Raw genomic sequence first — 24,947 nt, 5'->3', positions numbered from 1 at the left:
CCCGTCCCCGGTGCGGCGCTGGCCGGAGAGACCGCGCCACCTCCTGGCGCTCGCGCGCCGCGCGCTTGGCGAGGCGAGGCGAGGCTTGTGCGCGCTGCCGGGCGCGGGGCCGCCGAGGGCCTCGTCCCCGGGGCCGGGGCACCCGCGCCCGGGCCGTGCAAGCAACGGCGGGGGGCTGCCGCTCTGGGCGCTGCGCGGCAGCCTCCCTGCCCGCCCGGCGCCCCGCGGGGCTGCGGATCGCGCCCAGACGGGCGAACGCGATGCTCTGCCGGGGGAATGAGCCTCCGCCGGGAGCGGCAGGAGAAGGGCAGCGGCGAAGGGGGCAGCCTCCGCCGCTTAACACGGGGGTGTGCGACCTGCAGTCCTCCAGAGGGGTTGGACTGCAAATCCCACCATCCCTCGCCGTGGGCCCATCAGGCTGGGCCGGGTGGAGTCTGGCGCGCACCGTGCCCTCTACCCTCGCTGCACCTCACGCACAGAAAAGTGTTGATTTGTTTAAAACAAAAACAACCAGGCAGGTCACCGGAGGGGGGGGGTGATCCGATGTGAGAGAGCAAGAGAGAGGGCGCGGATTGTCGGGGGGGGGGGGGAGGCAGCATTTGCTCCTTTGGTGTAACAGAAGCTTTATCCCGAACCATTGATAACACCGATGTGGCGGCTTTTGAGCCACAGACCTGTGAATCCGTGAGAATGACTCCGTTGTGTCCAGACTCGGTTTTACTCAGATTAGGCCCCTGAAATCGATAGGACGTGCCTCCCATCGATTTCAATGGCTCTGCTGTACGGATGCACAAGCCAAATGCAAGCCGTTCATTTTCTAAACCTTTCACTGACTGAAACGGCTGTGTCACAATTAACAAAGGTGATTTTGAGAATGTTCACTTTTAATGCATAAGTGTACAAAAACTGCAGATGTCAAGCATCCTCTTCCATTCCTCTGTGACTCAGAAGAAACATTTCCAGTTTGTTCTCACAAAGTGAATACCTCGTTTATGACAACCATGGACATCAACTACAAATAATTCTGCTTCTTTTCTTACTAGGTGTATTTATATGGAAATAAAAAGGGTTAATGAGCTGAGATCTAGTAGAGTGGCCTTCCCTAAAGTGTCGTCCTTGAGATGGTTTGGACCACAACTCCCATTATCTCTCACCATGGACCGTGATGGCTGGGACTGATGGGAGCTGTAGTTTAAAAAAAAAAAGTCAGGGGCGCCAGGTTGCAGAAAGTTTTGTTCAGTATTAATGAGGCCTGGGTGTCCTTTTCGAAAGCACTCAGTCACTCTTTGTGGCTTTTCTTATGAAAAGCAAGGAAGGCCCACAGTGGTCTTTTGGACGGTGTGAGAAAAAAGTGAGCCAGCCTTCAAAGAGATGTGAAAGACAGAACACACCTTTGAAGCAGGGGATGAAAATAGGATCAAACGTCTTATTTCAAGCAAGAACAGCTGTTAGATGTGGGGATGGGTGTGGACCCTGTGTTGATCAATAGAGATAATCTGCCCAAGCACACCGAAAAACATTTCTACGGGTGAGATTTTCCATGCAAGAGAGCCTCCGCCCTCCGAACACTTAGAGTCACAAGAAGGAGAAGAAGAACGCAAAGGAAAAGATACCATTACTTTTTAATTAGCGGGAATTTTGCCATAATTCGCCACCCCCTCAACTTTCCCAGTTCCCTCGGAGCTTAGTTGTGGAGGGAAGATTTCCAAGCAGTGATATTTTCTGCCTTGCTGTGATGCAAAGTACTTTTGGGTGGCTGGGCCTTGAACTGGCAATTAAAATCCACGCGCTTGCAAAAGACCTGCTCCTGGTGGAGAGGAAAGTCATGAGCACAGGGTTGTTGACATGCATCCACACCATTGCCTGGATTTTGGGGAGCACGGCTGGGGGGCAGTCGGAACAAACCCCCTCAGAGCAAAGTAGGTCAATACTTCAGTGTTCGCCATAGTTGCTGATTTTTAGAGTAAGTTACGGACACTCGGACTGGGACTCTGCCGGAGGAATGGTGCAACTTTCCTAGCCACATTGCTGTCCCAATCTGGATCATTCACAGAATTCCAGAATCCTAGGAGAGTAGAGTTGGAAGGGGCCATGGAGGCCATCCAGTCCACCCCCTGCTGTTGCAGGACGCCAAGTCACAGCATCCCACTCAGAGGGCTGCCTCGTTTCTCCTTGAATGCCTCCAGTGGGGGAGAGCCCCCCACCTCTCCGGGCAGCCGGTTCCACTGCCCTGTTGCTCTGGCCATGAGGAAACCTTTCCTGATGCCCAGCCTGAATCTGGGTTGTTGCAACTTGAACTGATCATTCCGTGTCCTGCACTCTGGCATCAGCTGGAAGAGATCTTGGCCTTCTTCTTTGCGACGGCCTTTGGGGTCCTTCTAGAGGGATCTTATGTCCCCCCTCAGCCTTCTCTTCTCGAGGCTGAACATGTCCAGCTCTCTCAGTCCCCCCTCACAGGGCTTGTTTCCAGTCCCTGGGTCATTTTTTGCCCTCCGCCGGGCCTGTTCTCATTTGCCTGCATCTTTCCTAAATCTTGGTGCCCAGAACGGGACACATCGAAGGGTTGTTGCTGAGCAGGAGTTGTGCAGGGTCTTTGCAGACATGGGAGGCCACCTCCAAGCCGCAACAGAACAGCTTTTCTTAATTCTTCATTAATGAATGGAATCTGATCATACCTGATACTACTGGTACAGGGGAGTATATAGCCTGGGTGTTTTCAGGACCACACTGTTTTGTTTAAAGACATGCTAGGTTCTATTAATAAAATGTGGTTTTGCTAGCCTGTCAGTGCAGAAAAGTAGCAGCAGCTTGGTAAAAAATATTTCTGGGAACTTTCTGATTGTATCGCTGTACAAGTGTGGCTTTTTCCACAACAGGTGTCGATTCGTTTTGCAGAACGATATCATCAAAAAAGTGAAACTTCCGGACTTGATCTACTTCCTGTGCCACTTTACACAGGAGATACTTTCTGTTGAGAGAACCATGCCAGAAGGCCTTGGCCTGGCTTCAGACTAGGGGGAGTGAAGCAGCTTTGATCTCATTTCCTGAGCCCTTTTTCAGGAAGTTTGTGGTTCTCAGCCGTGAGGCTACAACAGCCAGCAAATTATTAGCCACTACTATTTAGAAGTAGTAAAATAAGTGAACAATCATAAGTAGAGAGCCAGTTCGGTATTAGATTTTTGGTATTAGAATTTTGGAAGTCACAGTCTTCATCTAGGGCAAGATGTGGCTGGATTTGATCTACAGTCCACCTATTCGTCTTCCTTTGAGAAAGGACAGAGTTATGGGCAGTAGCAGCCAGAAAAAGTGGCTCTAGTTTGTATTTTGGGCCTGCGTCTAACAGACTTGAGTTCAGTCAACTGCTCTATTTTTTTGGTTTTAATCATTAACCGTGCAATCCTTTGCATACCTATTTTGAAATAAGTCCCCCTGAGTTCAGTCCATACAAGTGAGGCTGACTCCTGAGTAAAGGTGTTTAGGACTGGGTTTTGAGATGTGCGTATAAACCATTGCATGTTGTACAATGTGGCTGAACCATCTGCGATGATGGCTCATGACCCTCTGGGCCACGTGTGATCAGGTGGCTTCCCAACTGAATTGGAAAGTTGCACATTCAAAATCTCATTCCTGGCTTGGTGGACTTACGTGGCTCCTATTTAGATGGAGACCCTGTTCACTTCAGTTGCAAGCATCCAATTCACATGGTCCTCCCCTGTCCATGGTTGTTCCGCGTTTCACAGGACCTCCAGCATACCTGATACATTAGACCTGCAACGCTGCTTCTCAACCCTGATAAAAAAGAATACCGTATAAGCATGTGCAGTTTAGCATTTTGATGTAGCAGTACAACAGAGGGACAAAACCGAGCTTGCATCTGATGCCCTGAGAACCTTTTGCTCTCACACAGAGATGTACAGATATGGTTAATCAATTGCATCTCCGTTTCACAGTTTATCATGTATCCTTTGCTCCCTTGTGGAGAGAACTGGATTATTTGACCGGAATTTCATTCTATTTCTAACTCCCATTATTGCAAGGGGACAAGAAGATCTTCTCCGTGGTGGCCCCATGATTGTGGAATGATCGTCCAGGGAGGCCATCTGGTACCAACACTGTCATCTTTTCCAGTTAGGTTAAGACTGCCCTCTATTTCCTGACTGTGTTTAGTGGAATAGGATGAAACATGCTTCCATAGTGCCTGAAGTGCCTGGTTCTGCCATCTTGAAAGCTAAGCAAGTTCAGGCCTGGTTAGAATCTGGATGGGAGGCTACAGTCCTGCATGGGGCAGGTGGTGGGACCTGATGGCGGCCCTTCCAACTCTGTGTCATCCAATTTTAACAGGTCTGGTTTGTATTGAATTTGCTTTCATTCCTTACACTTTTAAACTGCATATCTGGACATTTCACTGTATTTGTGTTTTAGTATTGTATGTGTATTTTATTATCTATTCTAGCATTGTAGCTGTTATGAATTACTGTAAACCAGCCAGAGAGCTTTGACTTTGGGGTGGGATAGAAATGAGAATAACAGGAACAGTGCAAATTAATACAAACCGCTTCTGTCCCAGTGAAAAACTCGGCAGGATATGCATGACTCGGAAAAGATGGCTGACTTCGTATTCTTTTCAGTGCCAGGCAAAAACCTTTTAATTTACCCATTATTTAAAAAGTTGATTAGGTTTTAATGTATGGTTTTATTATTAGATGCTTTGCTTCATTCTTATTCTGTTTTGCTTGCAAGACTGTCCCGAGACAGTAGCAGTCGGAGAGCATGCAACATTTCTAAATAAATAAATAACCGCCTGAGTAAGAGTTCTTTGTTTGGCTCCACTGGTGCTGTGTAAATAATGAAGATAAGGAAGGTGGTGATCGGGAAAGTGCTACCTTGTGTCGGTGCAAACTGAAAATAAGAGCGATGGTGCCCCCTGTAGTTCATTTGGGGGAACAGCCTTGTGCCTTCTTCTCAGCAGCGCCTGGAAACATGAGGACGGGTCAGGAAAGAGAAGGGTACCCCAGGCCATCTAGTCTGACCCCCGGCTGACATGACACGAGGCGGACAGGCTGAATGAACCCGCGGGGCCCACACTCCCTGAAGGGTGCTCTCTCACCTGCAGCACAGGTGCCCTTCCAGGTGGAATTCCTTGGAGTGCTCGCATGCGCTCCAGGCCTGAGAGCTCGTGCGCTCATTCATCATTGCGCTGACCTCCCCACCTACCTGTCCCCTGCAGTGCTACCTGGAGGCTTGGTGCCTGTGGGACGACTGTCCCTGAAGAGCGGCTGGAAAGACCAGTCTGGTGCCCCTGCTCAGAGGACTTCTCAGACGTTTGCGTGCACAAGGAGGCACCCTCTCCCCCTTCCCAGGTGCCTTTCTCAGCCACAGGACAAACCCCTTTCCTGCTCTCTCCTCTTTTAATTTTTGGCCCTTCCCTTTGATTTCTTGGTCTACCCGAGACGATAGTGTGCATCCTGGAGAGGAACATGCTGGGGAGGAGAACATCATGCAACAGGTTCCAAGTTCAATTTCGGGCATTTCTAGGGAAGGCTGGGTGGAGGGTCCCCAGGTGAGCAGTGCGCCTCCCAGGTGTGTGGCTTTTTAACTGTGGCTGAGTCACTTCAAGGCCCTGCTGGTCTCCCTGCTCCTTAGAGTTCCCTGTGTCTCAACTGGACTTGGGCTTGGACGGCCTTGCAAATAACGGGTGCATCAAACAGAGGAGTGCCCCCTTCCAAGCCGGACACACGTCCACCCTAGCAGGGCCAGGTCTGGCTGAAGGACCACAGGACTGCCGCACTCTCTGCTCCACGGTCAGCTCCTCTCTTCCTAAGGCATGGAGCACAGCAGGCCTGACTCCGGGTGCACAAGAACGAGCCAGGGACGGGTTCAGCCCTGAGCAGGGACGGGCTGCAGTGCTTGCAACTGGCCAGCCTGTGGCACTGTCAGCCCGGCTTGGCTGCCGAAGCGGCGAGCGCCGAACTCCTGAGTCTCTCGGCGCTGAGCTTCTGGGCCCTTGCGAAGGAGGCAGTCCCCGGTGCAGGACATAAACAGTCTGAGCCTTGGCAGAATTGGAAGCTCCACCACCTGTTGGGATGCTTGTATCCCTGCCTCAAGGTGCACCCAGTTCCCAGCGACAGCCCCTGCTGGGACTGCCACCTCCGACTCACCCGTCAGCCACAGAACCAAGGGCCACTGGGAAGCTGCATCGCAGCGAGTGGGGCTGAGCCAGGCCCGAATGGGGCCGCTGCATTCTTGGAGGCTCAGTGGGGGTCTGGAGTCTGCACCCACCCCAGAAGCTGAGCTCTCTGCCTCTCCAACAGGCACGTCTGAAGGCATCTCCCCTGGGGGCCCAGGAGCATCTCAGATGGCTCCAGGGTCCACTGAGGAGCCGAAGGGTCTGAAGGTCCTGGCTCAGCTCCTGAAGATGCCTCCAGTGGTGGTGGGACACCTGGGATCCTGCCATCCGTGTTGATCCCGGAGCCGTCATAATCAGCCGGCATCGCCACTAATTTGCCTGGCCTTGCTTCAAAGCCATCCAAGCTGGTGGCCGTCTCTTGGGGTGGAATTTCGTCACCTGATGATGCACGGGGGGGAAGGCGTCCTTCCCTTTACCTGTCCTGAATCACCACCCATCAGTTTCATGGGATGGACCTGGGTTCTCGTATTATGGGAGAGGGAGAAAAGAAGGGAAGGGAATAGATACCTTGGACGGGCAACAGATGCTGGGTAGAGCTGGCGGGTGCGTGTGTGTGTGTGTGCGTGCCAAGGCCGAGCCACAGCCTCCCTCACACGCTCCGGTTTCTGCCATTGCTTGGGCAGGGCAGGCGAGGGGAGTTCTCCTGGCACGCCTGGGAGCACCTGAGTGCCCACATCGCGTGCCTGCGGAAGCAGGTGCGTGGCCACGTTCGTGCTCCTTCCCGGCACAAATGAGGGCGGAGGGGCGAGGCTGGTGCAGGAGCGGACTTGGGGAACCCCAGTGCTTTGCAGGGCCCTGAGCAGACCTCCCAGCCCCTCCCGGCCAGCAGTCATGCGCAGGATTCATGCGCTCTCTGTTTACTTTCCTTTCTGGGACCTGCTGCTGTTGGATCTTTGGGGGCTAGATTATTTCACCCTTTGAACAGAAACCGGGGTGCCTTTGAAACGTTTGCTCACGCCCGACACAGGGGGCTCAGAACGTCTGCGCCTTGCTTCCCCTCGGGTCCCTAGACAGAACAGGTTCCCCTGGTTCAGTGCCCTTCAGATGTGCTGGACTACAGTTCCCATCCTTCCTGGCCAGGCTTATGTGGCTTTGCAGCTCATGGCCCAGGGAAGCCAAGTCCCACTGGAAGAGGCTTCCCACCCTGCTGTGCCTCAGTGTTCCTGTCCATTGGCCATATTGGCTGTGGCAGATGGGAGTTGAAGTACTCAGCATCAGGAAGCCACCAGGTTGGGAAAGGCTGAGCCAATGCGGGGAGCTGGATCTTTGAAATGTGAGGTTGGTGAAACATGATATGCTTAACCAACGTGTGAAGAAAAAAGAAGGCGGCAGCCCAGCAGTGGAAAGACATCTATGCTTTGAACCCAGCAGGATAAATCGTACGTAAGGACAACAGAGGAATTTGTTCAATTCTCATTTTAATGTAACTTAGCTAATGTTGTGCTTTCAAAGCTCACCGCATGAACCAAAGCTCAGTCATCCTCCAAAGTTTTACTTTTAGAAGTTTTGCACTGGACTTTTCCAATAAAAAGTGGATAATTATTTGAGAAAATAATCTTCCAATATGCATTGGGTTAAAACTGCTTGCAAAAAGCATGTGGCTGAGGCAAAAATAGATGTGGCTTCCCGTGGTTATGCATTTCCATGCTCACTTTCTTTGTTAGAATACCTCAAAGTTTAGGAAGAAACTAACGTAAGAAGATTGGAAAAACAAGAAATAGAGAAAAACCAAAACTGACAGATTCGTCCATCTTTAATTATCCAAAATTAAGGAACACAAAGATGACAAAGAGGAAATGTTAGGAGGAAAGGACTGCTGAGCTACATGGAAGAAAATGAAATACAATTAAATTTGGCAGCATAGTTGGCAAGGAAGTGATGAATTATTATTTATTATCATCGCATCGGATTATTCGCCCTCTGGTTCTGTTTGCCTTTATATAAGGCTTCAGACAATGCACATGAGGGGGCCTGTGCTAAAGCAACACAATTTTTCTCAGCAACTCCGCTCCAGTCAACACAGAGACATCAGAAAATGCATCCCTTGGTGGAGGAGATGTTGGGGTTTTATCCCCTATGCAGAAAAGGAAAAGTGGGCAGGGGGGTAATTATTTATTACCATAATAAAAGGTAATAAAATGATGTATGAGGCTGAGAAGTTGGCTACACAGAAGAAAGTTTGCTAGATCTCTGCATCTAGGACAACGTCTTTATGTGTTTGTGTGTGTGTCAGAAACTCAGAACTTTCCCCCTGCCAGTCCACATGTCTCTGCAATTCATTCACTGATTGTCTTTGGAAAACGGTGCTCCACACGGATCTGGTCACATCTCTTGTGCTTCATGGAGAGACCATAGCGTGGGGTCATGTCCACCTTCACTCCGTCCTGAACGCTGAACTGCAGCTGTTGGAGCAAAATGGTCAGGAAGAGGAAGATCTCCCACCGGGCAATGGTTTCCCCAATGCACCTTCTCTTCCCCAGCCCAAAGGTCAAAACTTTCTCTCTCTCATCCTTATTAATGTCCTTCCCGTCCGCAGTAAGGAAACGCTCTGGATTAAAGGAGAATGGATCCTTCCAGAGATTCCTGAAATGGAAGCACATTTTAAAAATGCAGATAAATAGCATGGGATCTGGCCACCTCTAACACATCTGTTTGAAAGCCATTTTGCGGTTATTGCATTGACAACCCAACAGCAACCCAACTCGAGGACTGAATATGGGTTGTTGGCGAGCCATAGGCTATCATGTTGTTGGAACCCAGCTGGGCTAACAAGTCATGCCTTCCTCAGAGAATCCACGGCTGGTTGTTGCATTATGAGCTCTGGGTTGCTCACCATGGTTTTTTTTTATCTTGGCCAGGTTCAGACAAGACACGCAGAAACCATGTTTCAGCAATAATCCATGGTTAAATGGCATCAGTCAGTCAACCCATGCTCAGCCCTTGTGTGAGAGTTATCAGGTTGTCTGAACCCAGCTGTGTATGTAATTCAACCCAAAAAACCTTACATCTAAAATAGAAACATATAAAGTTAAACACACAATTATAATAATTGTTACAATGCAGTGTCTCCCACCACCAGGACCAATGATACATGTTACAATTAAAAAAAAAAAAAACTCATTCAAACATTTCAGGACTTTCCAAAACTGTAACGACTTTTTCAAGGGCTCAAATCCTTTCCCCATTTTTGAAACATACTCAGTAGATACATCCCAAACATCATCAGACTTGTTTTTCTTTGAATGCCATTTTCTCACTTCAATCTCACATGATAAATCGTCATTAATAGCTATATTCCAAACTTCTCTATACCAATCAGACAATTGGTAATTATATTTTACTTCTCAGTTCTTGGCTATAATTAACTTTGCTGCAGTTATTTGATTTGTTATTAATTCTGTATTAATTTAAGCTCCATTTTTAATCAAATACTGAAAGTAATACAATTGCAGGGCATATAGCTACATTTCAACTTAATATTTTACTACACTCTTTAAAAATGTATTTTGAAACACGACTGATATGTGTGCTTATGGATGGAACAGGTCTGCTTCTGCAAGGTTTTGGCCAGACTTACGCATCATGGTTGACTTGCCACTGGTTGATAAAAACACAGAGACCCTTTGGGATGTGGAAGCCATTCAAGACGGTGTCTCTGGTCGTGCTGAAAACAGACGAGAGAGGTATTCATGTCTGAACGCTCGCAAAGAGGCGACAGGGATGGAAAGCTGGCGAAGGAAGGAGCTTCCTGCATGGCGTATGAAGGCAACTTGCAAATAAGCCGCTCGTTGCGGGTCCCTCTCCTTGGTCCTCCAGCCGGCCTCCCCACGTTCGCCAGGACATCACCCATCGTGTCTCCCACCCAGCCTGCCACTCCAGTCGCTGCCCCACCTCACAAGCACCCAGGTGGACTCTTGCAGCGGTCGCTGATAAGCGTGGACTTGCCCGGTCCATTTCCTCCGCTGTCAAGAGGAGCAGCCTTGCTCGGTCGATCGCCTTGTGTGTCCTGCCCCGGTTCAGCGCTTGCTTTGACAGTCGAAACACACGAGGCCCTTGAGCAGGCCAGACTGCACACACCAGACGGACAAAAAAGTGCGACGGTGCAGTTGCAAATTTGCACAATTTTCAGGAGCCATATTCTGCAAGGGCACTGCATGCATGCCGTGCCGTTTTTACCTGTGCTTGTTGCAAACCGTTCCAAGATGTTAGTCATGGGACAGTCTATTTGATTTTTAATTAAGAAATAAATAAACTAAATAAGTGCAGCAAAGCAGCAACGGTTGCGCCAAAATGCTGCTGGCTTCTTAGCGAGAGGGCGATCCCTGGACCAGAGCAGTGAGCAGTTGCTGCTCCTGCACGAGGACTTGCTAAAGCTGCGGTGAAATTGCTCTCCCGGATTCAGATGGCACAACAACCCATGATGGTATCAAACAGCCCGCAGAATAAGCTCTGAGGTCGAGACCTCTTGCCAGTGAAAAATAAGCCAGGCTTCAGGAAGCCAGTCTGGGCGTGGGCAACATGACAACCCCTTGTGGCTCGTCACCCACGCAAGGTGGGGCGTCTCTCTCTGGGAAGCCTCCAGAACTCACCAGTGTGGGATTGTGAAGGGGATAAAGGAAGAATGCCTGAACATTTCGAGGATAAAGGCTTCTGTGTACGGAAGAGAGGGCCGGTCTGAGAGCTGTGGCTTTCGTTCTCTGCCAATAATCTCATCTGCAAGACAGAGGAGAGAAAGAACAATACCAGAATCCAACCTCCACAGATACTCTTTATTTCTGTGTTGGTTTGTTGTGTTGGTACCCTGCTTTTCTTCCTAAAAAACTGTGGGCAGTGAACAACCTTCATGGAGATAATGCCATAGACAAAAACCATTGAAATCCTACTTCTAAAACCACAAATACATGATAAAGTGCATCAAAACCATCTGCAAAAACAGACAGATCATTCCTACCCCGTCCCCACAAAATGTGTGTAGCTATACCCCAAAAGCAGGCGCAAATAAATGCCAAATATCGGAGCTAACACATGTTCGGGCACGGAAGGGGAATTTCTGGCTCGCGGCCTGCCAGGATCCCTAATTTGCCCCACTTCGTACCCTTGTTTCTGCCGCCCCCTTTGACCCCCCACGAGGAAGCGCCTGGTGGGTATTGTTGTTGGTGCTTCCCCACAGCTTCCAGTCCCTCTGAGATCCTCCCGATCCTGGAACGTCCCAGGCCCTCCCCGTGTTTGCGTGATCAGGTGAAAACCCCGAGAGCCTGGACGTACCTATTTCTTCATGGATCTTCTTCTGGATTTGGGGATAAACGATGAGATACATGATACTCCAGGACAACGCTGTGGTCACTGTGTCAAAACCTGCGGGGCCACGCCAAGAGGGTACTATTAGATGTCAGAAAGGAGGCAAGTCTTCTCTGCCTAAGCTATACTATGTGTCTCTGATTTTCTCAGCACTTCCACCCACCCCTCTTCAGGGCTATAACAACCAGAAGGGACCTGCGTCGCCCCAGCAACCTGTTTCCAACAGCGTTCAGCCCGATGCCTGCGAGATGCCCCCCAAAAATGATGAAGGTGCAATCTATCGCAGGGGCCACCTTAAAGTCTCCATCCCATGGAGGTCACTGAGTCCAAATGTTTCCTAAGACTCCCCAAAATGAGAGCGGCCACCATGCACTGATAAGAGGCTCTCATTCTTATAGCCACACCATGTGGGGTAAGATGGACGCGCCTTTATCAGAACATTAGAAGGATGGGTGGCCAGATGGAGAAGAGAGGAGAAAGAGGGAGAACAGGGGGCAGAAAGAAAGATTGAGGAGAAAAGATGATGTGTCTATGATATCCAGTACCACATCTCTTTCTTCCTCATCTCTAATTTGGCTCACAATCTTACACCTGTTCAGACTGATAAAGCCAAGGTAACAAAACCTGGTGAACAACCCACGGTTCATAACCCAGCAACAAACCATGGGTTCTCTTCATGGGTTCTCTGTTGCTTCAGCCAACAAGATGACCCGTGTTTCAACAAGAAACAGTCATTCAAGACAACCCACCCTCTACCCATCCTCAACCCTCAAGGGTTGTCTGAACCCAGTCACTGTGAACTGATGACTCGCCCTTGATTTCGGTTGGCCCTTCTCCAGAACCGTCCTTACCTGCCCCGAAAATGTCATTGACAAGGTTCACTATTTTTTCTGGTGGCAAACGAAGCTTCCCATTTTGGTCTATCTTGTTTCCCTGGCTTTGGTCAATAAGGGAATCCGTGATGTCCCGGATACTGTCCTGGAAAAGGGATACAAGTCCAGTTTACTTCCTCCTGAGCAGATATGCAAGTTGAGAACACTTCCAGTTTGCCAGCTTGTGTCCTGACAGGGCTCTTGTCCTTTAATGCTTCCGTGGCTTCTTTGCCATCCTTTACCCTCTCTTCACATTTAAATGAACCTCTATTTTTCACAGCCGCGAAGACTATCGTTTTGCTTGATTTTTTTTAATGGGAAAATGACCATATCTTACTGGTAGTGTGCTGGCTTTGCAGTGGAAGGTCCTAAGCACCATCTGCAGCAAAAACCCTACCTGAAAGGCTGCAGAATTGCTGCCAGTCCGTGCGGACAATACTGGTCCGATTGGATAAGTGATCTGGTTCTGTATAATGCAGCTTTTATGTCTTAGGGCAGAATGGGCCACTTCAGAGGGTTGCGGGGGGAGATGCCCACCAGCAGCTGCACCTCCCCTCCACCAAAATCGCTGCTGCCGAAACCGGTGCAGTGACGGCATCCAGCCCATGGGCATCCTTGCTTACCTCTGTGCAAAGGCACACCTAGAGGTGCCTCTTACCTTGCTGAAGGTCTTGTAGTGCTCTTGCACTCTGTTCACCAAGAAGGCATTGAACCGTTGGTTGAAATCCTTGAAGGCCTTCATGCTGTACCTTGGCAGATACTGAAGCACAGGGATGAAGTCGGCAGGATTCCCCGAGAATGCAACTTCCACAAACTTTTCGGACTCGTTCACTAAGCTAAGGAACTCCTGGTTATCGTGGCTGTAGCGCTTGCCAAAGCACATGGCGCATACGACATTGGCCACCGAGGTGACCAAGTACGGGTAAGGGTCAAACCGCTTCTTCTCATGCATCACCTCTTGGAGTTTCCCCAGCAGGTACTCAGCCTCATGGAGGATGTGCTCCTCCAAGAGGCACGTGGAGGAGCAGGTAGGACTGGCCGACACGGAGAAGCTCTTCAGAGCATTCTGGGCCAGTTTTCTGCGCGCCTGCCACACCTCTCCAGTATCGTTTCCGAAAGTCAGGCTCTGGCCGTCTATCACGTAGCGGAAGCTGTAGAGATCCGGACGTCCAAGGAAGTCTCCTCCTTGCCTCACCAAGGCCTGCCTGATGGTCTCCAGGCCACTCAGCACCAGGACCGGCTTTGTGCCAATGTGAATCTTCAGCACCTCTCCGTATTCCTGGCTCAGGCGGGTCAAGCTCAGATGGGGGTCCTTCCCCAGCTCCAGGATGTTGCCAATCAAGGGGTAGTTCCTCGGCCCAGGGACCCTCTTTTGGCCCTGGGGGATGGGGTCCCAGAAGGATCTGACGATCATGAAGATCAGGCAGAAGATGGCAAAGGCAACAAGGGCTTCCGTGGCCAAGAGCGTGCTCAAGATCCCCACGAGCGACATGGCAGATGCTGGTTTCACGGATGCCGGAGAGCTGCTAAAACGAGTCAAAAGACGGGCCCAGAAAGGATGCTTGCCGAGGGCACAGGGACGTGGGGACTGTCATGCACTAACTGGAGGAGGCCCCTCCGTCAAAGACAGCCACAATCAAACACAGGGGTCGTGGCTGCAGATGATGCCCCCCATAAGCAAAAGAGGAGTCAGGACCTTCGGGGCACCCCCTGTGGGTCCCCGGGAGCAGGAGCCAGAGGGAATCCACCCCCTGGAAAGAAGGAGGAGTGTATGGCTTCGGCTTCAACAAGAATCCAAACTCTCTGAAAGAGGAGTTACCTATTAACTTAATGAGCTGGCTGTGCTGAGTTGCAGCTGCGCATCAATGAGCTGCTCTGTTTTATGAATCACAAGAGACATGCTCTGTGCCCCCAGACTTGGTTGATGCTAACTGGTTTTAGGTCTGTCTGTATGTATGTATTTATTTATTTATGTATTTGGCGTTTTTGTATGCTGTCCCATTCGCATAAGCCTCGGGACAGCTTCCAACACAATAAGTAAACAAGCATAAAAATAATACACATTAAAAATCTAGGTTCCTGGCCTGTTTCTTGGACGGGGCTTTTGGAAACCCCTGCCTGACTTGCAGCTTTGGACACGCAGTCGCCAATTGGCCTTTGACCCCGGACTGAAACTGACCGTGCCTGCGATGGGACGGTGCGGACAGGGCTTCCGTGCGCTCAGGGCAGGACAGCTACAAAGTGATACCAATTTCCATGGGTATCGAATGCCTACTTGCTTTTAGCACAATGAGGCTTCTTGTGCCTTCATACCGTTCCCTGCAATTTGAGTTGTTGGTGAAACATAGGTCATCGTTTTGTCCGAACCTAGCCAGGATAAAAAATCGTGGTTGACAACCCACAGCTCACAACCCAACAACAAGCCACGCGTTCTCTTCATGGATTGTTCATGGTTAAACCATGGTTTGTCAGCACGGTCGTTTTGGGGTCAAGTGACCATCCGCCCTCCAGCTACAACCTGCAATGCGATGAACCCACATTCAGCCCCTGCTCGGTCTTCAAGTGTGACCTGAACCCCCTCAATTTCATCAATTCATTCACACTTAATTGTGCATAAGTTTGCAGAGGAGCGCAAATCAATAAATACCTGCGTGTCTCCGCTGGAAGAGGAAGCGGTACCTACAAGTGTTCTACAGACACAGGCGGGGGTGGCGGTTCCTCTTCCAGGTGCATCGAGATCTCTCTCTTCTACCAGCCGCACTTTTGCCTTTTGAGCTGCCAAAGAAGATGTTTTATGCGCAGGGTCAGAAGAACAGCTGCCAAATTCACCTCCTCTGCTGCCGCCAAGCCAACTTTTGGCAGCCAAGACTAGGCTAATAATTGGCGCAAGCGCAATCAAAACAAGCCATCCTTGCACAGTCTAGAGTACAACACACATCAGCCACGCTCCAGCTTTGCTGGAGTTCACGTACGGTTTGGGGCAGTGTGTTTTCTGCTTGTTTAGGGGGCTTGCAAGAAGCGTTACTATAATTTCCTGATATCTCCCACCATCTCCAACCCGTCCCGTAACAACTCTTCCTTTTGCTGCTTTCAGTTTTCATTTGGTGCTGTTGGGAAAGTCCAAATAAATCCTCGAATAAAAAGATATGCCTTTGCATGTCCTTTAATATAAGATCTGGCAGCAGGTGCCCTTGCTTCTCTCCACTCAAAGGGACTAGAACTTTTCGCCCAGTTCCACATGCCTGGGAAAAGCAGGCAACCTCGGGGATGCTGCTGTTCATACATTTCCTCGCAGAATTAGACAAGTCATCAGAGATGCTGGGCTTCCTTTGCAATATAAAATTAGCTAGCTTCACCTGCATGAAGGAATTCTGTATCTCTGATTGCCAAAACCACAGCATTTTAAACCTGTTAGATTTCTGTAACTCCTGATTGTTTTATTTATCTGCTGACCAAGCCTTTGATGGGTCATGATGCTTTTCCAGACCCCTATAATGATATCTCAGTATTATCTGTATTGTTCCCCCTTTGTCCTCATGTTCTCACCCATTCAGAATCTCACCACTGGCTTGAAACTGTGTACATGACTCACAGCTTATAAAAAAAAAAACTCTTTCTATGCTCTGGAAGCTTGTGGGTGCTGGTTGTGCCTCTAACCGGAAGCACTCTTGTAAATCTGGTCTCCGCAGAAGGGCTTTTCCTGGGTGTTCTCACCAATAAAACTGCAGAGGTTCAAGGCAAAGACGTCTTCCTGGGATCTGAGTGTATATTCTCCTGGGCTTCCTGACAGTCTGATTTTTAGGGATCAGGGAAATTTGGGAATTAGAGGTAGAGAAGGGACAAAGTAAAGCGATGCAGGAGAAAGAGCAGAGGAAAGGCCAGTACGAGAAGGTGAACAGGTACCTGTGTGACACTTTTATTCCACATCTTGTTCGAAGAATAAGGTTGGGGACACGCTAGGAATTGTAGACCTTCTCTTAGTCAACGGTGCCGTGGGTTTGTATCCAAAATTACGGGGGGGGGGGGTGGATGATGGGCAAGTTGGTCTGTTTCGTTAACATATGTGTAGAATAAATACTCAGTCACGATAGGAACACACAGCGTCATAGAAGGCAGTTACCAGCTTCCTACTTCACTTAGTTGTACTGCCCTTAAAAATGTCGGGGTTGTGCAAAGATTTGCAGGACTTTGGGGGATGTGCTGGAAATGCAGTAGTTTTCCCGGGGACATGCCTGGACGTTTTGTGATTGGCGCCCGCTAGGATTTGTAGGAGTTCTTCTGCGTAAGCACAGGTCGGCTGAGCTAAAGAGGGCAAGGTCCCAGCCTGGGGCAGGGCTTGCCAGTGGGCTGAATTCTTCCCCAGTCCTCAGAAACACGGGAAGGGACCTTACACCAAGCTAGGGGTCCATCCAACGGTGTCATCTACACCTGTCCTAACCTGGCGTCCTCCAAAACTTTTAGACAACTTCCAACTGTCCAAAAGCTTTGGACAACCCAACTATGTGGGTTGGTGCTGACCGGGGCCAAAGTCCAAAGCATCTAGAGGACAGGGGATGGCAAGGATTCTCCAGGTTTTCCAGATATTTCCTCTTGTAGGTCCATCTGGTGCTCTTTTCCCAAGCCAAACGCCTGCCCAGGGGAAGAATTTCAGTGCAGTTCCTTTCTTGTCTGAACTGGCCAAAATTTTAAAGTTCTTCGCATCTAGGAAAGAACCAAAGAGCAGCCAAAAGCGGAACTGGCCGATTCGCCCATCAGCACCCATATTCTTTCCGAACAGACAGCTCAAGGTTATTTTGATGGAAAAACAGGAGGCTCTGAGGCGGGATAAAGCAATAAAGGGCATTGGTGAAGTTGGAGAACAAACCCAAAGGCCTCTGGTCAGCCTGGCTGGAAAGGCCAGGCCGGGCCAGGCCAGAAGCAGGTTAAAGATTGTCCAGCTTTGCGTGAGAGCTCTTTGGCTGCTTTCCCCCTTTCCCCTGGACCTAAGCTGAGGGAAGAAAACAAGTCAGAATGCATGCAAGGAAAGGAAAGATAAGGCAGCCGAAGCTGTGCTGGAGAGAGGAGTGGGGCTTGTTTTTCTGGAATGACCCCTGGAATGAAGCAAGGAGATGGGGCCCCACCTGCAGGGGCTCAGTCAGTCCTCAGCTCCAGCAACAACTGCCCATTGTGTATCAGTCTGTGGGTGCATCAGTTGTAGCTCCCCTTCAAAATATACACCAGTGACAACCTGGAAAAGGATGGAGCCTCACACCCACACAAAAGCCACAACAGAGACGTCTCTGCACTTGGAAACAGGGGCCTGGGGACACGGTACATTTCAAGATGAATCCTAGCATGTTCTCCGTCCTTCGTTTTGAACGGCACGCAAGAGCAATCGTGGAGAGACAAATTTTATTATTATTAATGGCAGCTAGGATGCGATCAGTCCAGGAAAACAACAAAAGGGATGGGAAGGTTTCTGAAATTCTGGGAAGTGCCCCTTGCTGAAAAGAAAATATATATTTCATTGAGCAGAGGAATATAATCGACAACCCAGCATCCACCAAGTACATCCTCCAATTTTTGGAGGGCGTCCTAACCAGCAACATGTCCAGCTAAAAACTGGCTGAAATAGCAAATGCAATTTTTACAGTGGTGTTGATTAGGGACAATATTTCTAACGCATGCATAGAACCTGTGCTAAAGCGCATCGTTATGTGTCTACTTATCCTACATTTCTAAATTAAAATAATTGTTTAGCAAGGGAAAATGTGTCCGGGCAAGCAAGTGGGCTCCAGGACGAAGTGGTCCGAATGCCCGTCCACAAGGGTTGAAGTCCTGGCACGTGATCCCAAAGAGAGAAGGCTCAAACGCCAGGGTCCCCGTTGACCCTCACTGCACGGAGCAGGCCTGCAGATGCAGCATCTGCCTTCCTTCCCCCAGCACAGGTTAACGATTGCCCAGGTTTGCGTGCAAAGCAAGTTGGCCCAAAGGCCACTCTTTCCCCACTGCAAACAGGAGGCGAGGGAAGAGGGCAGGAGAGTTCGTCCATCGGGGGAGCTGCCGTTCCTGGAACCGTGTGTGGATGCGGCATGCAGGGAGAGCTTGAGCGCCATGGAGGGCCAGCGTGGGCCAGAGATGGGGACGCAGGAAAGCTCAGGAGGCCGCCGGGACTCAGGGGAAGCAGGGCGGCTCGTGGGCCCCCAGCGGTCGGCCGGTAACCTCCATGGGTCCCAGCCAAGCCAGCCATGGATCAGAGAGGCTTCGGCAAAAGCATCTGGAGGGCTGCAAGTCGCCTGCCCCGGGGGGAGGGAGAGGAGGCATAGCCCCTTCCCTGTTAAACACGAGGGGAACTGTGGACCCAGCACGGTGCAAAGAGTGGTGTTGCCGTGCCGTATCCAGGAATTGGGGGTGGGGAGGTCATTTCGTCAGGCAGAGCAATCGTGCACCTGGTAGGCTGGACATGCACATGGTGGGCATGTCATGAGTGGAGCCGACTGGAGCCGGGGGTCAGACTAGATGGCCCAGGAGACCCCTTCTGGCTCTCTCTGTTTCTATGTTTCTACAGAAGCGTGTGGGTAAGGGTTTAAACTGCAAGCCAAATCCAACTGAGGTCCCAGTTCCCCTCCCCATCCAGGGTTCCCCAATCAATTAGCTTCCCTTCCCATCATCCCCTGCACTACAGCGACTGGGAACAGCTGGAAAGGGTTTCGTGGGTCCCTGGCCAAAGGAATTCTCCACAGCTCCCTCAGAGCGCCGCTTCTGGATCCGCTGTTTCACCTGGAAACGGTCGCATCGCTTGTGCTTCATCACCAGCCCGTAGCAAGGGGTCAGGTCCACGGGCTTCCCATCACAGATGCTGAACTCCAGTGCATGCAGCAGAGAGGCCAGGAAGAGGAAGACCTCCTGGCGGGCTATGGACTCCCCGATGCACCTCCTCTTGCCCAGTCCAAACACCAAGACCTTCTCGCTCTTGGCCCTGTCGATTCCCGTGCCTTCCGCCGTGAGGAAGCGCTCTGGGCTGAACGAGGACGGGTCCTTCCAAAGCTTCCTGCAACAGAGAGAGGACAGACCTCTCACACAAAGGACCTGCAGACTGGCTGGATTATTTCATTTGACGGGGCTTTTAAAGATCTCATTTTGCACATACAGCAAGTGTAAAATTGTATGTGTGTGTGTATTCATTTGTTCGTTCGTTCGTTCGTTCGTTCGTTCGTTCATTCATTGTGTTTCTCTGCTGCCCAATAGCCAAAGTTTTCTGGACACCTCACAGTTAATGGATTAGCATAAAAATGAGCTCATGCTTATTGCACGGCAGTAACGCAGGTACACAGTGGTGTGAATGCAACATACCTGGACAGGTGAGACGCTTAAATGTTTGCCTTTACAGACAGACTTCCACAGTCCAGTGCCCACCAGAGTTTCTGGATTATGACTACCCGAGTTCCTAGCCGCTGGCCCTACCAGCCGGGCTGATCAAAGTCCAAAACACCTGAAGGGACCAGGTGGGGAAGGCTGGGTTTCACCTCTCCAGAAGGAGCAATAAAGTTCCTGCAGACCCCATCCAGAGGCATCTGAGTTGATGCACAAAATCAAAAGGAACGCTGTGCTTAAAATAAACCCTGCTTTCTTAAAAATAAACACAACTTTATCTCCCCAAAGCAGCGCATTCTGTTAATTTTTCCACAGAGTTTCATTTCTGCCTTCCAAGTATCTGCAGGGCCATCTAACACACAACCCTGCAGCTTTCCTAAATCCCAGCAGCAGCAAGCACTAAGCGTCCCGTTCGAGCATCAGGCATGGGAGAGTCCATCGGGCAGGTAGAGAGTCCCTGCCTTGCAGCGGGGAGACCCGGGTTCAGTCCCCGGCATCTCCAGGCAGGCCGAGCAAACCCTGCAGACTCACTGCTGGACGGGCTCGGCCTGAATGGACCCCCGATGCCCCCGCGATGCGCCATCTGGCCATGAGGGAGTGGGGAGAGATGCAAGGCGGACTTACTCATTGTGGTTGACTTGCCATTGGTTGATAAAGACGCACGTATCCTTCGGGATCCAGAAGCCGTTCAGCACTGTGTCTTGGGTGGTGCTGCAGGGGGGTGAGGAGAGCAAAGAGCGGAGTTCATCCTAGGCTGTGGATTCCGCTAAGCCCGTTGACACACAGGGTGCGGGTTCAAGCCAGGGAGGCCCACGCCTTATCTCGGAGCCCGGCTCCAGTTTCAGGCCAACACCATCCTGTTCACCCAGGTGCTGCTTCCTCCCCAAGCATTTCATTTCTGTTTTGCAGGGGTGCATGACTTTGTCCCCCTGCCCCATTGTTTTGACCTACAACTCCCATCCGTTCTAGCTAACCCAGTCAATGTTGAGGGACGATGGCCGTTGTAGGCCAAAATATTTAAAGGTCCACAAACTGCTCGGCCTTGATGGGTCAGAGGGTTTTTTTTCAGTCCTCACAAAAAAATGTACAGATTTTTCTGCACTTATTTTGGGAAATGTACACATTTTGTATACGTTTGAAGAGGTGTGATTGTCTGTGTCTGCTCTTGCAGAAGCACGCATCTCTAAAGCGTTCCCAGTGAATAGAGCATTCTGTGCATACTTTTCAGACGTACACATTTTTGTGTGCATTTCTTGAAAGGAACAGTTTTGTGCACTCTCTTTTTCTTGCAAATGGAGTGACGAACCGAGGGAATGTACCGATTTCTGCAGCAAACTGAAACCAGGTTTGCATTCAGGTTTGAGAAGTACAAATGTAATGAGAATCAACTCAAAGGTCTCACGCCTTTCTGGGTGTTAAATTCTATACTGGCCACAGTCTTAAGATGGAATACGAGGAGATGGTGCGGACTTCGTTGAGCTGAGCTCTCCCGGATGCTACCCAGGTCGGAGGCTATGCTTGTGCTGCAGAGATGGCGAAATCGGGCAGACTGCACCAACTCCCAATGGCAATGTAGGATTTTCCCCTGCCTCGTGTGCTTGACCTCCATCCCGCAGTCCCCCCTGCCATCCCACCAGCGCCCCACTGCCCCTCGGACTTACCAGTGGGGGATCGTAAACGGGAAATAGGACGAATGCCTGAAGACCTCCAAGATAAAGGCTTCGGTGTAGGGCAGCATGGGGCGATCAGACAGCCGCGGGTTCCTCTCTCCCCCCACAGTTTGGTCTGCAAGGCAGAAGGGGAGAGCTGACTGGACCGGAAGGGACATTTTACCCCTGTGCGTGAAGGCTGAGATTTACCTAGTTCTGCCTGGATCTTCTTCTGAATTTCTGGGTAGGCCACCAGATACATGAGGCTCCACGATAAAGCCGTTGTCACCGTATCAAAACCTGGATGGATAGGTGGGAAACAGGGATGAGGGCTGGATTTTTTGGCTTCACAAAAAGCTTAGAGATGATCTGAAAAGAAAAACGGGCAAACCTAGGAAGTGGACGGGTGGCCAGTCTTCAGCTTCATGGGCTTCTTCTGTTGATTTCTGCCTTTTTTCTTGCTGAAATTGTTTGTCGTTGTGCCCCTAGAATTTCCTTTTAAAAAAATACCCCACCCATCTTGGACTCCTTTTCTATTTGCCATTTGCCATGGGATTATCTTACGTAGCATTGTCTTACTTACCATTTGTCTGTTTTATTTGACTATTTAATTGGTTGCATGCTTTAATTCTATAAGTAGTTTATCAGATTATATACTTCATTTTATACTTTTATTTTCATTAAGTGAGATTTGTATTGCTATTATCTTGTGATTGTTTACATCTATTTTGGCTTTGTTATGTTTAAATTAAGCCATCCCGAGACATTTGTAGGGAAAGGGATAGAAAAGCTTTTAATAAATAGATAAATAACATTTAATGTGTTCATCTCCTCTGCTCCGTTTTGACCAGATGAAAAACTCAAGCTGCATAGCTTCAGAAAAACTTCTGTGGAGGGAGCTGCTGCGAATTGGTGCGAACAAGCTTGGCCAAGATGGGTCTTTCTTGGGACATTGTCATACCAAAGGTGGTTGTTTTAAAAGAAAAACTGTGTTCCACATCCCTTCCAAGAAGGCTGAAAAGAGCAATGCTTACTGGCGCCAACAAGATCGTTCACAAGATTAACGATCTTCTCCTCTGGGAGATGCACACGGGAGCCACGATTAGTCACAATTTTCTGTTCCTGGCTTTGCATAATCAATGAATCTGTGATGTCTCGGATGTTGTCCTGGAAGCAAAAAGGTGAAGGTGGTCACTTCTTGCTCCTGTGAAAGGAAGGCCAGCGCGTTTCCAGCAGACTGGGAAAACTGGGAATCATGTTCTTGCGAAGTAAGCAAAGCCCGAGATACAGCTCAGCGCCACTTTCCCTCCCCGCTATGGGCCACCCCAGAGGTATTTGGATTTTGTTAAATCCCTCCCATCTCCGTTTTGCAGATTGCTGGGTATGTTTCATTCCATCGCTCCTTGATGGAAGGGGAACGTTTCAAACCAGAACTTGGTCGTTTTGGCTGAGCGCCAGGGTGCCATGGTGGCTAGCGTGAGTGACTGCAGACTGGAGATCTGGGTTCTAGTCCCCACTCACCCTTGAAACTCACAGGGTGGCGATGGGCCGTTCCCTCGCTGTCAGCCTAGCCTACCTCACAGGGCTGTTGTGAGCATGAAATGTCCTGGGGGAAGACTACGTAAGCCACCCTGGATTCCTCACAAGGGGGGAAAAGGCAGTATATACCTGTGATGCAATAATAACAATAATAATTCTCATTAGCACTAATACTGCAAACTGGTATTTCTTCCAGTGGTGAAAGGCAGGTTTGCAACCCATGGAATCGTGGGAGAAGCTGGCCTGCTATGGGATCTGTGGGTCCGAGTCGTAGAAACTGGAATTTATTGGACTCGACTGAGGATCTCCGTTCAGGATCTCTCTCCCCCTATGCCTGTGTGTGGGGTTGCCCACTGTACCTTCAGTCTGATTGCACTATCGGATTTGTTTAAGGGCACCGATCAGCAATGGTTCCAGTGCAGTTTACAAAACATCGGTGGGGAAACAGCGATTCTGATCCCGTCCCCACAGCAGATGCTCTAAACTCTTACCCTTAATAAAACCTCTTGCTTTGCCAGCGCACCTGCCCCTTGACAGCTGATCTGGGGGGGCTGGGGGGCTGCACAGGGAGTTCCCAGGGGCCACATTTGGCCACGGAAGGCCCATCCCTGCTCTGCTTTCTGGAAGGCCACGCAGGGCCTGCAGGTTGTCCGGAGCGCTTTACCTTGCAGAAGTTCTCATAATGCTCATTGATGTGCTTTTGAAGGAAAGCAAGGAACAGCTTGTCGAGCTCCTTGAACTTCTTCATGGTGGGGTTGGGGAGATACTGGAGGACTGGGATGAAATCTGCCGGGCTTCCTGCTCCGAAGAGTTCCTCCGTTTCGTGCGTCATATTCACAATGGTGAGCAGCTCCTGGTCTTCGTGACTGTAGCGGCTGCCAAAGCTGAGGGCACAAGTGACATTGACCACCGAGATCACCATGTACCGAATGGGGTCGAAGCTCTTGCCTTCCTCCATGACCTGCAACAGCTTTGCAACCAGGCACTCCGCTTCTTTAGAGATGTGCTCCTCCAGAAGACTGGTGGAGCAGGACGCAAGGCTGGGAGCGGCTGAGAAGCTCCGCAGGGCTCTCAAAACGAGACTCTTGCGGGCGCGCCATATTTCCCCTGGCTCCCTCCCAAAGGCCAAGCTCTGGCCATCGGAAATTTGTCGGAAGCTATACAGGTCTGGGCGTCCCATGAAGGCCTCCCCCTGCTTGACCAGGGCCTGCCTGAGGGTTTCTAAGCCACTCAGCACAACCACTGGTCTTGTGCCAATGTGTATCTTCATCACGTCCCCGTATTTCTGGCTCATCCGGGTCAGACTCAGATGCGGGTTCTTCCCCAGATCCAGTACGTTGCCGATCAAGGGGTAACCCCTTGGCCCTGGGAGTCTCTTCAGTCCACGTGGAGTCTGCCGCTGGAAGGATTTGATGATGAAGAAGGTGAAGCAGAAGACAGTGAAAGCAAGAAGCGCTTCGGTGACCGGGATGACATTCTCGTTTCCCACCAACATTGGTGCGATGCTACAGAAACCCAAATCCTGAACTGGTTTTATACGACAGGCCTATAACAGAAAGATCAGGGCAGAGATGGTTTCGATACAACCATGAGCATCATTATCTGAACAAAGGCCAATTAGTCAAGTCATCGTCTGCGGTGCCCTGTGCAATCCTATGTCAGTCCCCACTGTGTTCAGTGCAGCTTACGCCCGACCAGCAAAGTGCGAACAGGATTGCAGCTTTAGCGTATGATCCAAGCATGCTTACTCAGAAGTAAGTCCCCATTATAGGCTATGAGGCTTACTCTCTTTTTTACGTTTTAACCGAACTAACACAAACATTACAATTAATATAGAAACAATAAACATTATTAAACATTATTAATAAACATAACTAAGCAATACATTAATATCAGTGCTACCTCCACTAGGACCAACATCTCTAGTTACTGAATGTAAGATCATGTATGCATTCAGGTCATCCCACTTCCCTTCCAGAACCGCACTGACTTTTGTGTCGGTTCACACCCCTTTCCTTTTATCAAAACATATTCAATAAAAGGCCTCCA

General features: G+C 50.0%; 2 protein-coding genes across 3 annotated transcripts; both read right to left on the bottom strand.

Moving 5' to 3' along the window:
- Window positions 1–7,922: 7,922 nt before the first annotated feature.
- On the bottom strand, window positions 7,923–15,160 carry LOC123033802 (cytochrome P450 1A5-like). 2 transcript variants are annotated; one of them, XM_044450618.1, is made up of 7 exons: window positions 15,005–15,160; window positions 13,016–13,883; window positions 12,337–12,463; window positions 11,453–11,542; window positions 10,777–10,900; window positions 9,765–9,851; window positions 7,923–8,770 (listed from the first exon to the last, which is right to left on the bottom strand). In XM_044450618.1, exons 2-7 carry the CDS (start codon window positions 13,847–13,849, stop codon window positions 8,464–8,466), a joined length of 1,569 nt encoding a protein of 522 aa, XP_044306553.1. In that variant the 5' UTR covers window positions 13,850–13,883; window positions 15,005–15,160; the 3' UTR covers window positions 7,923–8,463. The 2 variants fall into 2 exon arrangements, with proteins under 2 accessions (XP_044306553.1, XP_044306554.1); XM_044450619.1 differs by lacking the exons at window positions 11,453–11,542; window positions 15,005–15,160 and having other exon boundaries at window positions 13,016–14,143.
- A 3,827-nt stretch (window positions 15,161–18,987) lies between these two features.
- Window positions 18,988–24,396, bottom strand: LOC123033737 (cytochrome P450 1A5-like). The gene is made up of 6 exons (XM_044450494.1): window positions 23,563–24,396; window positions 22,394–22,526; window positions 21,570–21,659; window positions 21,372–21,495; window positions 20,335–20,421; window positions 18,988–19,387 (listed from the first exon to the last, which is right to left on the bottom strand). Exons 1-6 carry the CDS (start codon window positions 24,391–24,393, stop codon window positions 18,988–18,990), a joined length of 1,665 nt encoding a protein of 554 aa, XP_044306429.1. The 5' UTR covers window positions 24,394–24,396.
- Between the last annotated feature and the right edge of the window lie 551 nt (window positions 24,397–24,947).

The sequence above is a fragment of the Varanus komodoensis genome, unplaced genomic scaffold (genome assembly GCF_004798865.1).
Source record: "Varanus komodoensis strain SLA01 unplaced genomic scaffold, ASM479886v1 scaffold67, whole genome shotgun sequence".
Lineage (NCBI taxonomy): Eukaryota > Metazoa > Chordata > Lepidosauria > Squamata > Varanidae > Varanus > Varanus komodoensis.
Note: the sequence above shows the minus strand (reverse complement) of the source record. Positions and strands in the feature narration are given on the sequence as shown.

Bases quoted from the DNA above. Each gene is read 5' to 3' on its own strand.
- LOC123033802 (XM_044450618.1), bottom strand. From the start codon at position 13,849: ATGTCGCTCGTGGGGATCTTGAGCACGCTCTTGGCCACGGAAGCCCTT. The intron at 10,901-11,452 runs GTACGTCCAGGC...TCTGTCTTGCAG, and splicing joins GAAGATCCATGAAGAAATAG to ATGAGATTATTGGCAGAGAA. The intron at 9,852-10,776 runs GTGAGTTCTGGA...GTCTGTTTTCAG, and splicing joins CCCTTCACAATCCCACACTG to CACGACCAGAGACACCGTCT.
- LOC123033737 (XM_044450494.1), bottom strand. From the start codon at position 24,393: ATGTTGGTGGGAAACGAGAATGTCATCCCGGTCACCGAAGCGCTTCTT. The intron at 21,660-22,393 runs GTAAGCATTGCT...CTATCCATCCAG, and splicing joins GAACGATCTTGTTGGCGCCA to GTTTTGATACGGTGACAACG. The intron at 21,496-21,569 runs GTAAATCTCAGC...TCTGCCTTGCAG, and splicing joins GAAGATCCAGGCAGAACTAG to ACCAAACTGTGGGGGGAGAG.